Here is a 15339-nt window from a genome sequence, read left to right as displayed (position 1 = left end):
AGATTTCAGTCTCAGACTGCAGGCTTGCTTACTTGTAGTTCAAAGAGTTGCAAAACTTAAAATAAAAAGGCGGGGGCAATTTCCCCCCTGCTTCAAGCAAAAGTTTGACAAGGAATCCAAGAGTTGATGGGTTTGGCCTTAGAAAGCAGTTCACTGTAGCCTGATCATCATTAAATGCCACCATCAACTTAAATATTGATTACTTAGGTAAGTACTTAAGTACTGACGTTCATGCTATTGTCTTGTGTTACTCTTAAGTGAGATTAAACAGTTGCATTATGAATATAGGCTAAATCTAATTGCAACGGTTTTCTATGGCCACCAGAGGAGGGCACCCCGGTATAAACTTCACTGCAGCGGCATCCTGGTCAAACGTGAACTCCGGCACAGGCACAGCATGGCGTGCTGCAGCTAGAAATAATGATGGAATGACCGGAGCATTTCTGTAGCCGGTGTGTAAGATGTTCTGGATAGTGGTAATGGGCATTTGACGTAATATTATGCGTTATATGTTTATATCTGAAATGAGAAGAAAATAATGACAATGGCTGCGGCTGTTTTCAGGGTGGAGGGGGCCTGTGTATGGCGCAGTGGTTGAGAAAATCCACATGGGTAACACCAAACAAGCAGACATTGCTCCATTGCTGTATTGATTGCTGTCGCGGTTAAACTAGATATTAATAACGCACGCAGTACAGTACAGTATTTAAACTGCACCCTACTGAAATACATTGAATGTTTTTTTCACAGATCCAATTGAAACAATAGACTGTTTGGCCGAACATAGTTATGCGTGTCTTAACGACTACAAATGACTATAAATATGTATTCACAAATGAATCCCTGTATGCTCACTCGCCTGTGTGCTCATCACCGCCGCGTCCCGGGGTGAGCGCGTGTAATGGGAAGCACTACCTCCCTCCTTCGTGCGTAAATTATGTAGGGCAGGACGGCAATGCTTTGCTACCTCCATTTGATCAAACCCACCCGGTGAATACGAGGGAGAAAAGAGACATCAAATCAGCTACAACAAAAAGCCATCCTCGTTTTCGAGACGCATTTGACAGAGGCGGAGTAGCGCATCACGACTTGCCTGTTGTGAAGCCAAGGAGAAGAAAAGATGGACATCACGGATCAAGGAGCTCAAATGGAGCCGCTCTTGCCAACGGTAAGGCTAAATATTCACGTACTTGCAGTATTTGTGTTCAGTTCTTTAAAATTTAACTGATAATCTTGTTGAAATCATAATGTACTGTTGGTGCTCAGTGTTTACCTCTTTGGAATAAGACAGGCGCAAGCACGTGATAAATGAATGATTCATTTTTATTATAATCGTGCTTCAAAATGACCAATATTCGGACGCTTTGCCGGCTATATGACGCATGACTATATCACGACTAACATGGATGTTGCGCATCATATATAGGGGATGCAGTTCCCTTGTGCACTGCATGTATATCCGAGTAGAAGATGTTCACATCCTTCATATCCAAACGCCTTCACACAGGAGGCATTTGTGATGAGGCTAGTTGTATTTCATGGGTTCTTTGCTTCTTGTGTAGAAATCATATGGGCTGGCTACCCCCTCGACCCAGTTTTCTTATCTATATGAAAATCTACTGCCAAGCTGTTGCTTTAAGTACACATCATCTCAAGATGATACAGTGAGATGAGCATAAAGTGTTTGATCCTAGCAGTGAGGAGACAGAGACAGGAGAGACTGGATTTTTATGACTTGAAAATATCATATTCGGCAAATTGACTGTATCATGCAGGAATTTATGTGCAGTAATCATATTCTATCTCATGTGTAGGTGTTACTGTCAATACAGTTATAGACAGAGAGATGCAGCACAAAAAAAAATTGACTGAGGAATACATGCATCTGTAGTATAGCAAATTAACAAACCCAATGGCAGAGTTACACACAAACAAACACATGCAACACACTGAGACACTTGAAGGCACAGCCTGGTTCTGCGGTCAGCCTCTCCTCATTAGCATTCAGGTGAGATTGTGTGGAGAAAAAAAATGTCAGCTGCCTTGGAAGCACTGTCAGTGCCAGAGGAGATATGAAATATGCTGCTTTGTGCTCACCATTTAAAAAAAGCACCAAATAGAGGCAAATCAATACTCTCATTGTTTGTTCTATTTGTAGCTGTGTTACATGAGGACTTAGTTTTCCGCAGCTTATGGTGTACAGTGAAGCCTGATGGGGCTGATGTGGTATGGGATGGGATGTTCCGTTTCCCCGCAGTGCCATTGCAGTGGAGTCGTTTCCCTGTCATTGTAGCTCATTGCTGTTTCCCCATCCCTCCTCCTACATAGCTCATAGCAAGTGTTGTCATGGTTTCATCAGGATGTGTATGAGTATGTGAGGTGTTAATATAGTGAGAATCTCAGGGACTTCTCAGCAAACGACGTGGCTATAAAAAACCGGTACAATTGTGTACCGTTCTACTGTGTTACCAGGTTTCCAGGGTCATGCATGGGAGTATGTTTAATTTACAACAGCAAGCGCTGCATTCAAATGCATTATTGGTTTTCAATGTCTGCTGCCTTTGAGTTGTTACACTCAAAGTTTATGTGCTAAGGTATGTTTTTCACAGACCATTTTGGCTGACAGTAATGTTCTTGCGTGTCATGCTTTTGTCCCATTAAGTGATTTCTTGTTATTTATTTTTTTTAATTGCAGGAACAAAGTTCCCAAGAAACTAAAGAAGTGGTGAGTAACACAGAATAATGCAAACTATATGACTTTCTTATTGTTTTGCATGGTCAGTGGACTGCTCCAACCCCTCAGTCATCAGTTGGTTTCTGATAAGAGGCAGGTACTGTAAGGTTATAGAGTCAGTCTGGTGTGGGATGGCTGTATAGCTCAGTAGGAAAAAGTAGTAGTAGTGTTAGCAGCGAAAAAACTGCTGGGTACAATTCTAGCTTGCAGGGAATAGATTTACACAACTGTCTAATATATTGTTTCCCCCTTTGTAAGTATTTCTTGTTTGCTTTGTTTTAGTCTTAATGAAAAAATAATCACATGCAAAAATTTGGATAAAAAAGCCTCCTAGTACTAAAAAGTTATTGAATGACATCAAGCAGGTGGCCAGGTAACATGCTGGATGTCTGCATAAGTTTCACTGTTATTTTTTATTTCAGCTATCTTGAATGGATAGTGATGATCAATCAACACCAAAACGTTAGCTGGGTGTACTAATGTTGATTTTGTGTTTGGTGTATGTGTAGAGTTTGCAGTTGAAATAAATGGTAAAGAGTTTTAGAAAAAGATTTTAAACCCTATATACTATAAGCCACTGTTATGCATACATGCATACACCACTCTATTCTCTGTATTTTAAGTCCTGTATTGATCTCACATCTACACCACAAGCAACGGTGAGAAGAAAACTAGAGAAAACCCGCACATGCTCGGGGAGATCATCCAAACTGTGTTGTTCTTGCCATGAGGTGACAGTGCAAAGTGTTGAGTAGACTTCCAACTTAAGACTGAAAATTTTAGGAAATCTAAAGCTTCACAAAAAACAAATGTTAGAGACCGCAAATATTGTGTTTTTTGTGGGGGTGGAGGGAAGCCCTCATCTGCATAAGAAACTGTAAAAAAAATAGCTCAACACTGCAAACGAATCTGTCTTACTAAGGCAGAATGAATGAATGAGTAGATATTATAAAATTGAATGCAGGCCTGCATTGCTTTACTGGTACTATTGTGCTTCTCAGAACAATAGGAAGTAATTAAAAGTAAATGATCAGATAGATTTACTGATGCCTCAGATGGTGTTCTCACATTCTTTGCTGTTAAAAAGCTGTTAATCTGCAATAATATAGCAGCTGTATTTGGTTCAGATCTTCAATTAGATTGCTTGCTAAACAGATGTTGACTATTTTAGGTTGCAATAATCACACGTCACCTGCATTTGGCTGGCATCTACAATAGGTTAACAAAAATAAATAATAACAGATAATCTATGTGAAGGCTTTATATCTGTGAAATGCCTTTGAGAGTATGAGCCAAATATAGGAGTATGAGAAGAAAAACCATGGAGGATAGGTTTGATATGTGCATGCTATTTGCTCTGACAAAATATTGTTTATGCAACTGTGGGCCAAGAGCCAAACTGAGGACAAGACTGAGTACAAAGTGCCCCTGTCTAAACTGACAGGGGCACTTTGATGACTTTCACATTACAAGATATTGTGAATAAATACAAATATTAGAACCCTGTTTTATTAAGTAATGACAACAGTAACTAAATTAAACTCTGCGATAGAATGGAAGATAAATCAAATTTATCATTCACACGTATATACAATAATTTCACATGGAAACTAAAACTTTGGTAACATTAGAAATAGATAAAGCTCAAATCTTAGTGTTTGAATAACTCAAAACTTAATTTCAGAGCAAATTTATTAAATCATAGAGGCTATTTTAAAAATTCTTTAACTAATAATGTCCTTATATACAATGCTGCTTTTGACAGGAGGCATCAGTCATCTTTAATTCCGTTCAGTTCAATTTTATTTATACAGCGACAAATCACCAAAACAGTCGCCTTAAGGCATTTTATATTCTAAGGTAGACCCTACAATAATACATACAGAGAAAAACCCAACAGTAAGCACTTTGGCAACGGTGGGAAGGAAAAACTCTTTAACAGGAAGAAACCTCTTGCAGAACCAGGCTCATGGAGCGGCGGCCATCTGCTGCGACCAGCAGATGGCCGCTATAAACTGTTGTTGGCATAACTTGGCCTTTTAAGTAGTCTTTAGTGTGGCATCAGGGTGGCTCAAACACTTTGCGTATCTTTTAGGAATTTCAAAAAGATAATAGTTTCAGTTTAATTCCTTTAGTTTAGTTTCTTTAGTTTTAGTTTAGCAGAAGCATTCCTAATGACACTTAGATATGAGAATATCTAACTCTAGTGTCTGGAAATTAAATTGAGCAGAATGTGTTTAGCCTAACTTAGAATATAAAAATTGAAACTTTCTTTGTAGCCAGCTTCAATAAACCAAAAGGGCAACTAGAAATACTTTTAAATGGTTTTTTTTTACCTGAATCAATACATAATTGTTAGTTAAGTCTGTGACCCCAATTAAAAAAACAAACACAAAAGTAAAAAAAAAAAGGATGGATAGCTCAATGTATAGTTAGCTTAGTTTAGCATTAAGCCTTGTAAATGACCAAAGTGCTAGCATAATGCTATATCTGACTAATTAAAACATTACCTTTAATATGTATAAAAGCCAGTGTGTAAGAACAGTAATGTGCTAATATTTCTGGTTTCGAAGACAATATCTGATTTTATGCTAAGCTAACCTAAGCTAATCTGAATAGCTTCAGCTATTATATTTACCATAGCCAAATGTAACAATGTTGTCAATATTCTATTTCTATATGGTGCAAGAATGCAGTGTGGCAGGCAGGAATTGGACCCAAAATGCAGGACTTAGAGGAAAAATGTGAACTCAAAAACTCTGCTTTAATGCAGGCTTGGAAGGAATACAAAACAATAACAAACTAAACTCGGAAATCCAAGAATATAACTCAAGAGAGAAAACACAGCACGAGAGGGGAACCGCCGTTAACGACGCGACAACAAGAACTAACTGACAAGGACTAAAATACACTGGCAGGCACATTAGGAAACGAGGAACAGGTAGGCACACAGCTTGGACTCATGGACATAATGAGACACGGACCTACAAAGTAAAACAGGAAACACACAGACTATTTTACAACACAAACGCGGGGACCCGAACAGAGCACAGAGGGAAGACACAGGTAGGGATAATAAACACGACGAACAAACCCAAAGAACTAATATAAAATCAGAATAAACTAGAAAATGATAATAATAAACTTAAAGCGCTGGGTCACCGGTGGGAGGTCCAGGATGGAGGGACCGAGTCCAAAAACAAAACGTGCGTAGAGTCCATCAATAATTAAGGGGGCCGACCGTGCGGACGGCAATGGCGGCAAGGGGCAAACAGTTCAGGGGGTCGACCGTGCGGACGGCAACGGCAGCGAGGCAGATGAAGGCAGGCCGGAGGCCGAAGGCGAAGTTGAAGCTGAAGCGGAAGCTGGACCAGGCGGAGGCGAAGCCGGACCAGGCGAAGCTAAAGCTGGACCAAGCAAAGCGGATGAAGCTGAAGCAGAGGCTGGACCAGGCGAAGCGGGTGAAGCTGAAGCAGAGGCTGGACCAGGCGAAGCTGGTGAAGCTGAAGCAGAGGCTGGACCAGGTGAAATGGGTGAATCTGAAGCAGAGGCTGGACCAGGCTAAGCGGGTGAAGCTGAAGCAGAGGCTGGACCAAGCGAAGCGGGTGAAGCTGAAGCAGAGGCTGGACCAAGCGAAGCGGGTGAAGCTGAAGCTGCTGCTGCAGGCGAGTATGAGGATGAAACTGCTGCTGCGGGTGCGGATGAAGACACAGAGGCAGGACCGGGCGAGGCAGGACCGGGCGAGGCAGGACCGGGTGAGGCAGGACCGGGCGAGGCAGGACCGGGCGGAAGTGTGGCAGCTGCGGAAGCCAATGAAGCTGAAGCTAGCCCAGGCCTGGACAAAGCTGATGCTGATGCTGCAGGCGGGGGTGATGATGAGGCTGCTGCTGCAGGTGAGGATGATGACCCGGAGGCTGGACCAGACGAGGATGCAGACACGGAGGCTGGATCAGACGAGGATGCAGACACGGAGGCTGGACCATGACAGTACACTGCTACATGTTTGGCAGACAGTGCTAAGGACTTTGAACCACATTGACAGAGAAACAATGTAATGATATAGAAATAATTATATGGTCATTTCCAAACAATTCAAGGGCAATCAGTCTACAGTGAGAAAGGTTATGCACAACTGGAAAACATGCAGTACACTTGCTTATACTCCCAGGCGTGGACAGCCTAGCGAATTCATGTCATACCATCGAATTCTCAGCGATTGGCAAAAAACCCAAAAGCTACATCTCAGAATTTAAAGGCCTCAGTTGGGGACTCACATATGAAATGTTCACAACCGTACAGTTAGAAAAAGATTTAGAAAAAGTGCGTGACCGCATCTTCGGTGCGCAAAGCTCTATCTGAACACATCACAAGACATGCGACTTCAGCCCAAACAATATTTTTTGGACAGTGAAGGCCAAAGTGGAGATATTTGGCTATAATAAACAGTGCCAAACACAAAACATCAGCACAAACTCCTTATACCAGTTGTCAAGCCCAGTGGTGAAGAGATGACTGAATGGTAAATGGACTGGTTCTTATATAGCACCTTTCTGCTGTACTTGAGCACTCCAACTTGCTTGATTCATTCATTTATACATGCACCTTTTTCAAACCACCAAACTTCCATTTAGTAATTGAGCTGCTCTACCTCCTAAAGTATGTAGGTTTTTAATAATCCAGGTCCCGTATTCGTCCCGTATTCGTAAAAGCTTGACAAGAAGGTGACTGGACTTCTTTAAGTTTTTTTCGAGGACATATTACCTCGCATCCAAGAGACTTCAGTCGTAAAACCAAAAGGTGGAGAGTTCCAGGTATTTAAACCAAGTGGGGATTAGAAGTGAATGAAATTCATTGAATGTTGCAACTGTGTCTGCTGAAGTTTTCACACACTGCTTCTTTATTTGGCTTAATTGTTAAATAAAAAACGAGATGGTATAATACATCATGTGTCGTTGTAATAAGGTTATATTTGGCTATAAGTGACCGTGTCTGTGATTGGCCAGTACTGGTTGACAGTATTGTAAAGCAGAGATGTATCATTGTTGTTGTCTTTGCACATTTATCTGTTTCTTTATGGATAAATATATTTATTTTCCTTTACCTATTATCAACTTGACTCCAATTCAAATGACCATTATTTTGTTTTGGATGTGAACTTGACTGCACAGCTCTAATTGCTGTACAACCCTGACATAACAGCAGGCTTTCTGCCAATTTGTCCAGTTTAAGCTGGAGAAGATCAGTGAGAACAGATGGAGGAAGCTTGCTGGAGTTGCCGGGGTTTGTTCTATTGAGAATGTTGTTATCTGTGTGAAATCTGTGCTCGACTTAGTGATCTAACTGTGCAAAACTGGCAGGCAGGGAGGAAGCCTCCCCACCTCAGCTAGCAGCCCAGACTGGCTGCACTCCTTTCCATGGTTAATTATAGCAGTGTCAGTGGAGAGGAGGATGATGAGAGCATGGAGGTAGGCAGAAGAAGAGGATGCAGAGCTGGTTGGAGAAGATGATTTTGATTTGATTTTGATTTTATTGATTAGCATTCAAATATCTCAGTGAAGACAGAACAAAGATCTACCACAAAGCAAGAAAGCATGAGACAAGGCTAATCAAAAGGTATTGGCTGAAGCATTTGCTTATTACGCCAACCCTTTTAACAAAAGATCTCTTTGCATGCAGCTCCTGTACACAGGGCTCGAAGCAAATAATAAAACAAAGCAAAAACAAAACAAACAAACAAACAAACAAGAAATTTTTTTTTCCACCTTAGATAAGTAACTACATCAAAGCAAGATGAGAGACAAATGGATGGATGAGGAGAGGCAGGCTTATGGAAAATTAGATTGCATACTATAATTGTAATATGGCTGTCTGATCTTCACTTATAAATGTTTCAATGATAAGTGCTTTTTCTGTTAATGAAATCCTTCAGAAGTATCAGCTGACACAAACCACAAAGGCAGCACTACTGTAATTTCACAGTGGTCTCCGGCAGCGCAGCAGGAATATTTGCTTGTTCCTTTAGGATCTGCTTTTAGCAGATCACAGTTTTGCTGACAATGCACTAGAGCCAGAGAGCAGCTTCTTTGCCTCAGGTAGGTCATACATACACTACTGTGCATAATGAAACTGCAACGCTCCACCCTGCCTCTTACGTCCTCTGCTAGATGTATGTGTTGACCCGTAACTGTGTGAAGCTCCTTTCTGAGGATAGTGTTTTTAGAGCCCTTGCGACCTATGATTTAGGTAATAGAACAACAGAGCTTGGATGCTCAGCAGTAGAACTCTGCACAGCACAGCACTGGTGATGTCAGAGCGCTAATCTCTCTGGGGGGATTGGCGGATGGACGCTTGTCAGAAACATTTGATGTTACCCTGGATGAAAGGCGTCGGAGGCAGTGGAAGAGGCACAGGGAGAGCTGGCGCGGTGCTGAAGTCTCTGCTTTTGTTTTTAAGTTGTGTTCGCTGAGCTTTTTGGAATAAGGTTGCTGCCTTTTTAAAGCATGGGAAGAGCAGCTGAAAAGAGTGGCTGAGAAGAGAGGCGAGGGTTTGACTGAGATGCACAGACAAACAAGCTGTCTGCCTCTGTTATTCTCTCTGAGTCCTCTTACAACAGTCATAGTCATCCTGAGCTGAGTGGGGCTCAGGCCCTTAGCCTTAGCCTCTTATCTTACTATTGCCGCAAGCACAAGGAGAGTTAGCGGGCATCCTGCCCCAACGTTTCAAGAGGTGCACCATGCTCTCAGTGGACCTCAATAAAGGATTTATTTATCAGGTAGGCTTCTTTGATGTTGTTTCTGAGTTTATTCAAAGCATTACTTGCAATTCAAGCAGTTAGCTCTCACTGAGTTAGTTGACTTTTGATTTGTATACCCTGTTGTTATAATATTGAAGATAACCAGTAACTTAAAAACAATAGCTGGACTAAGGTTTGTATTTTTCCTACTGCATGTATAGTTAATAGCATGTTTGGTTCCTGTGGTGCAGAAAGGACCGGTTGTGCTGATGTGCACGCAAAAGGTCCTGAGGAGGCTGACAGATGTGGCTGCCATTCAGGGGAAAGACAGGAGCTTAAACCTGCTGTACTGACCCTAGTAATCTCTGATAGAGAAATGGGTGAACAAAAGCCAGGAATGCTGGATTTGTTTTAGCTGGAGTACTATGTCAGATATATAGAGTTGCCTCTGTCTTTGTGTGTGTGTTTACAGAATGCTGAATGCTTTTACCACTGCTAGCTCAAATCCAAACAGCTTAAGTCTCAGCCTCATCCACACCTAATGCCCCTGGAACCCTTGTGTTTACAGCAAGCTAGAAAGCAGGAATGTTCCAAGTATTCCTTGCATATTTTTCCAAGGAAGGCTGCTGATGCTGAGCCTGCTGTCATTGCCACAGTAACCATGGCCATCTGTAGGGATGAAAACCATGACAACAGAAGCTGTTGGCCAATCACAGTGCTTGTGCAGCCACTGATAATCTGTCTTGGCTAGCTACCACCTATACAATCACTCTATTTCACAACACATGTGGAAAGTCGACTAAAGCAGATTTACATTAACAGCCAGTTTGTGCTCCCAGCTGGCTAATATGATTTTTAGTACTCCTCTTGTCCTAGATCATAAGGTAAATTAATGTAAATCATCTCTACTGTTGTGAACATATCAGGAAAGATCCCTGAAGAATTCAGTAATGAGGTCACATACTACTTTCCAGAGAGTGATGTGGTAGTGTACACAGATTCCTGGAAATGAGCTTGTGAGAATCAATAGGATCTGATTTATTCTGGCCAAGAATGTGGAATATAAGCTCCCAGACATATCTAACACTGACATTTAAAGATATCTTCTTTGTTGTTTTGTAACTAGTTAAACCCTCAAAGATATTGTGATTGGAGTATCAGCTATGTTGCATTTGATGATTTTATTCCTGTTTCACTCTATATTTTCATTTCTGTGTGCTGGTACACAGTTTACAATGTGAGGATGAAAAAATTTGCTTTTATTTTAATTAAGCAAACTGTTAAAATTCTAAATGCAGGAGGTACTGTATTGTGAACATTTAAAGGATTTCCTTGAAAGTAATTTTCATCTTTCCAGTGTGGTGAAATTAGATGCTTGTCATCCTGAGGATTTTTTATTTTTTTTGCTGTAGCTTTCACAATTGACTTTTCTTTTAAAAGTGGCTTCAATAAAAACATGGCTGAATTTCAACATTGAAAAATGTTAGCCACATCCCAGCTTAACTTCTTTATATATAAAAAGGTGATTGCATTTTCATCAAATTTGTGCAGAGAAACACATTTGAGATAACACAAGTCCAGGGTTTATGATTCAAATAAAATTAGTATTCATCTATAAAATAATTAAAATCACAACGTTATCAATTAAGAGCACTGATTCATATTATAGCTATAGTCTCACACACTGAAACTAATGCCTGTCGTAATGAGGACACATATGTTCCTTCTTTTAGTGTTACGTATGAACACAAAACTGACAACAAAAAGCAAAATTGAAAACCAACTAGGAGAGTTGACGATTGATACAGTTATTCTACTTTAGAAACATGCACATGTAGAAATGGAAGTTACAATGCTATAAGCCTGATTACTGCCTATTGGAGGTCAGGCTTTTGGCTGTTGGGTGACATTAGCATTTACTCTGCTTTAACATCACTCTGGGTTTTTTGCTAGCCTTGTGTTAGCATGCCATCTGTTCAGATGCTTACAAAGAGCCAATGTTGTGTTAGCACTATAATGCAGTTGTTTCTGGATGTAGTTTGCACTCTTCTTCTTTTATGGAATGAAAATGAAATGAAATGTCCAAACCTAAACTCTGATATTTTCCTCCTTCCTGCACAAGAATTTTAATCAGCTGTTTGTAGATTAGCTGCTAAGAGAAAAATCCGCTAGCCACCTGTTGTGCAGATAACTTAAGAAACTTTGTTTCGCAGGTATGGCATAACTGTAACTGCAATGTGATTATGTCTTACTTTTGAACGTATTACACCAAAAATGGGTAAGAGGAAATGTTTAGCTGAAACAGTAAAATGTGGGAAAGCACAATTGTAAGAGTTGTGTTTTTGAAGCAGGATGTTCAGTTAGCATCCTTTGAGTTCAAACAGGTCACATTTTAGTGTTGGCTGGGTTATCTTTTAGACTCATAGCAAAGATACACAAACACTAAATGCCTTATCGATGATTAAAGCTGAAGTTTTAGTTGGTATCACTCAGTAGGTGAATGTGAAAGGAATATTGTTTTGTTTGTTTGACTTTATGCTAGGACTTATTTCAAAAATTCTTAAAAGATTCCATTTTTTTGCGAAGAAATGGTTTACTTGAAGAGTTTTAGTCAGGATTTAGAGTGCACCATAGCACAGAAACAGTATTAGTAAAGGTTATTAATCATCTTCTGTGCTTATCCCGCTAGACCTCAGTGCAGCATTCGATGTAGCTGAGAGAGTAAAACACACTGTTAGTATTTCAAGGATGTTTGTTGCAGTAGTCTGATTCTTATCTATCTGACTGATTTCAATTTGTGCATGTAAATGGAAACCTTTTTCCACACACAAGATTTAGGCAAACAGAGTTATGTGTTGGGACCAATACTTTCACATTATTCATACTTCTCTTAGTTATACTATTATTAAAAAATCAATGCCTACATTTTCATTGCTGACACCCAACTTTATTCATCAATGAAACAGGTTGATACAAATCAACTAAACTACAGGCACATCTAAAAGACATGACAGACTATAGGCCTGGATGACCTCGAATTTCTTGCTAAAAACGATCTAATACGCCTTCAGCTGATCCAGAACGTTGCAGCGAGAGTACTAAATGGGACTGAAACCCTTATTAGCTTTTCTTCTCTGGCTCCCTGTTGTAATCAGGTCCAACCTAATCTTAAAGACCCTCATACTACCTTCAATTCAATGCAGTTTTATTTTTGTAACGCTAGATCACAACAACAGTTGACTCAGGGTGCTTTATATTATAAGGTAAAGACAATACTACAGAGAAAACATAGAAAATCTCCCAACAGTCAGATGACCTCCTTCGAGCAAGCACTTTGGCAACAGTGGGAAGGAAGAACTCAATTTTAACAGGAAAAATCCTCTGGCAGAACCAGACTCAGGTAAAGGCGGCTATCTGCTACCGCCGACTGGGGGAAGAAGACAGGACAAACACATCCGGTGGTAGAAAGCCAGAGATTAATAATTACTAGTGATTAAATACAGAGTGGTGTAGAAACACATAAACACTCAGTGCATCATGGGAATCCCCCAGCAACCTAAACCTTTTGCAGCATAACTAAGGGAGGATTCAGGGTCATGTGATCCAGCTCTAACCTCATGCTTTATCACCTTATAATCCTAACAGAGCGCTTCACTCTCTGACTGCAGGTTATGGTTCCTAAAGGGTGCTGCTACCTCCCATTATCCAAAGTATAATGGGAGGTAGCAGCACCCATCAACGCCTCTAAACAAACACTTTTAACCAGCAATATGTTAGAAAGTCTTTATTCTTCATAGCTCCCAGAATAAAATAAATTCATGTACTCTCCTCAAATTCTACAGCTCAAATTTGTGGTCTCTCTCTCTCTTTGTCAATCTGCCAAATGAGCTAGTTATGTGCTAGCTCCATTGCTAGCATTAGATTGGGTCCTAATCCCAGAGAAAAAAATAAAAATAAAGACATAAATCCAAGGATGAAACTTGTCTTCAACCCAATTGAATGAGCAAAGGTTCTGGGAACACAAACATTCTTGCGTGCACACTCACATGTTTGTACTAATTTACATTACATTAGGACATGACTCTGTCATAATTTGTTTTGAGACATATTGCTGCCATTAAATTCAAGAAGGAGCTAATGCTTTAAAAGATTCATTTTCTGTATAACCATTCACTTTTCTGTTTTCTGTTGTAAATAAAACACAGATTTATGAGATTTTCATATCATTGTATCATCCGTCATCTGTCTTTACTGATATTTTACACAGTGTCTGCTAAAATAAGCTGCCTATTTATGTATTAAAGTGCAACTTTATAATGTTTTTTTCTAAACCACAATCTACTGTGGCCACAAGCACGATATAATTTGTGAAACTGTACACTGTTTCCAGATAATAAACTTGCATAAACTTTTATCCCCACTGGGAATAAACATTTAGCAGAGGCAGGAACGTGTTGACCGGAGAGAGGGAAACCCATCCGACCCCCCCTAACGAATCCTGGCCACAAGTATCAGTTACAAGACAACAGCAAGAGCAATGTAGTGTTTCTGTGTGTTTTAATTACCTCTGGATTTTGGCGATTTTGGCTTGCTCTTCTTTACAGAGAAGTGGACCAAAATCCCTCCTGAGACGTGAGCAAACCTGTTGACCAACTATAAGAAACGTTTTACTGCTGTGCTTGCCACCAATAGTTTCTCCACCAAGTGCTAAGTGATGTTTCGCTTGGGGATCAAATACTTATTTCATTCAGTGTCATGCAAATCAATTTATAACAATTATGTAATTAGTTTTTGCTGATAATCTGATTCTCTCTCCATTAAAGTTGTACAGGTCACTTGGTGGGGGAAACAAGCTTCTATCCAAACAATTGCAATGCAACTCAGACCGACTGCAGTCAATTTCAGACAGACTGGGGAACTGCTGTCTAATGCAAACAGATGGCCAACACATTGATATCAACCCGAGTTAGTCTGGAGTTCAACTCATCAGTTGCAAGGTTGCAGAGCCATTTTACTATTATATTTCCATCCTACATCAACTATGCCACTATTTGTGGAGGAATTTCTCAATTTCTGGGTCAAATCTATGAGGTTCTGGCTGGGCACTGAATGTAGACAGTAACAGATTTGTGGTTTTCATGGATTTATCACACATTGCATATAATTGCCAAATTGACGTGGATCAATCGTAAATTAATGAACACTGATAGTAAACTGTCTTATTGTAATTTGATCACTGTGCTTCTGCATCAGAGTTGGTCACACACCTTCTTCCCACCATAAATAAACCATTTCAAAGGCTACAAGATCACAAGTTTATTGAACAAAGTGGCAATAAGACCCCCATTGTTTGAAGCGTTTGAAGACCCCATTGTGCCGTGGGTCTTCAAACACTGTTTTCCATAGTGTGATCGTACCATTAATGATTTGGTGCTGCAGACCCTGACTTTCTACTAGTTGTCCACTTGATATACTATAACCTCCTGAGAACCAGCCTATTCATTTATGTCCTCTGTAATGGGCATTTGTTTTTGGTCTATATCTTTTGACTAATGAAGTCCTGATGTACTAAAAGAAGACATTTCTTCATTTCTTAATGAAGCTTTTATTGTGAATGCATGTTTTGAGCATAGCATAGATATCTACATATTGTAGTTGAACATAGACGTTCTAGGAACCTCCGGCCTTAATATAGAACAAAACTAGGAAGATTTGCATTTCCTGCGAAAATGCAGTGTGGATGCTTTAAAGCTGAAGCTGTATGCAAAAACTAGCTGAAAAAGCTGAAAAGTTGCAGAAATTGTAAAAACTTTGCAGAAGCAAAGGAACTTTGCTAAAATGGAATAACTTAGCAGAACTGCAATATCTTAGA

At 40.1% G+C, this 15339-nt stretch overlaps 1 protein-coding gene across 1 annotated transcript in view; it reads left to right on the top strand.

Annotated features, from left to right (window-relative positions):
- Positions 1–854: 854 nt before the first annotated feature.
- The window catches only part of LOC102204035 (sodium-driven chloride bicarbonate exchanger-like), a 52307-nt gene continuing 37822 nt past the window's right edge, over positions 855–15339 (top strand). The window contains exons 1-2 of the mRNA XM_005744262.1: positions 855–1168; positions 2696–2725. Of these exons, the coding sequence (XP_005744319.1) occupies positions 1121–1168; positions 2696–2725 (78 nt within the window). The 5' untranslated portion in view covers positions 855–1120. The remainder of the gene's footprint in view (positions 1169–2695; positions 2726–15339) is intronic.

Source organism: Pundamilia nyererei, unplaced genomic scaffold (genome assembly GCF_000239375.1).
Source record: "Pundamilia nyererei isolate P.nyererei 1_Seehausen unplaced genomic scaffold, PunNye1.0 scaffold00141, whole genome shotgun sequence".
Lineage (NCBI taxonomy): Eukaryota > Metazoa > Chordata > Actinopteri > Cichliformes > Cichlidae > Pundamilia > Pundamilia nyererei.
Note: the sequence above shows the minus strand (reverse complement) of the source record. Positions and strands in the feature narration are given on the sequence as shown.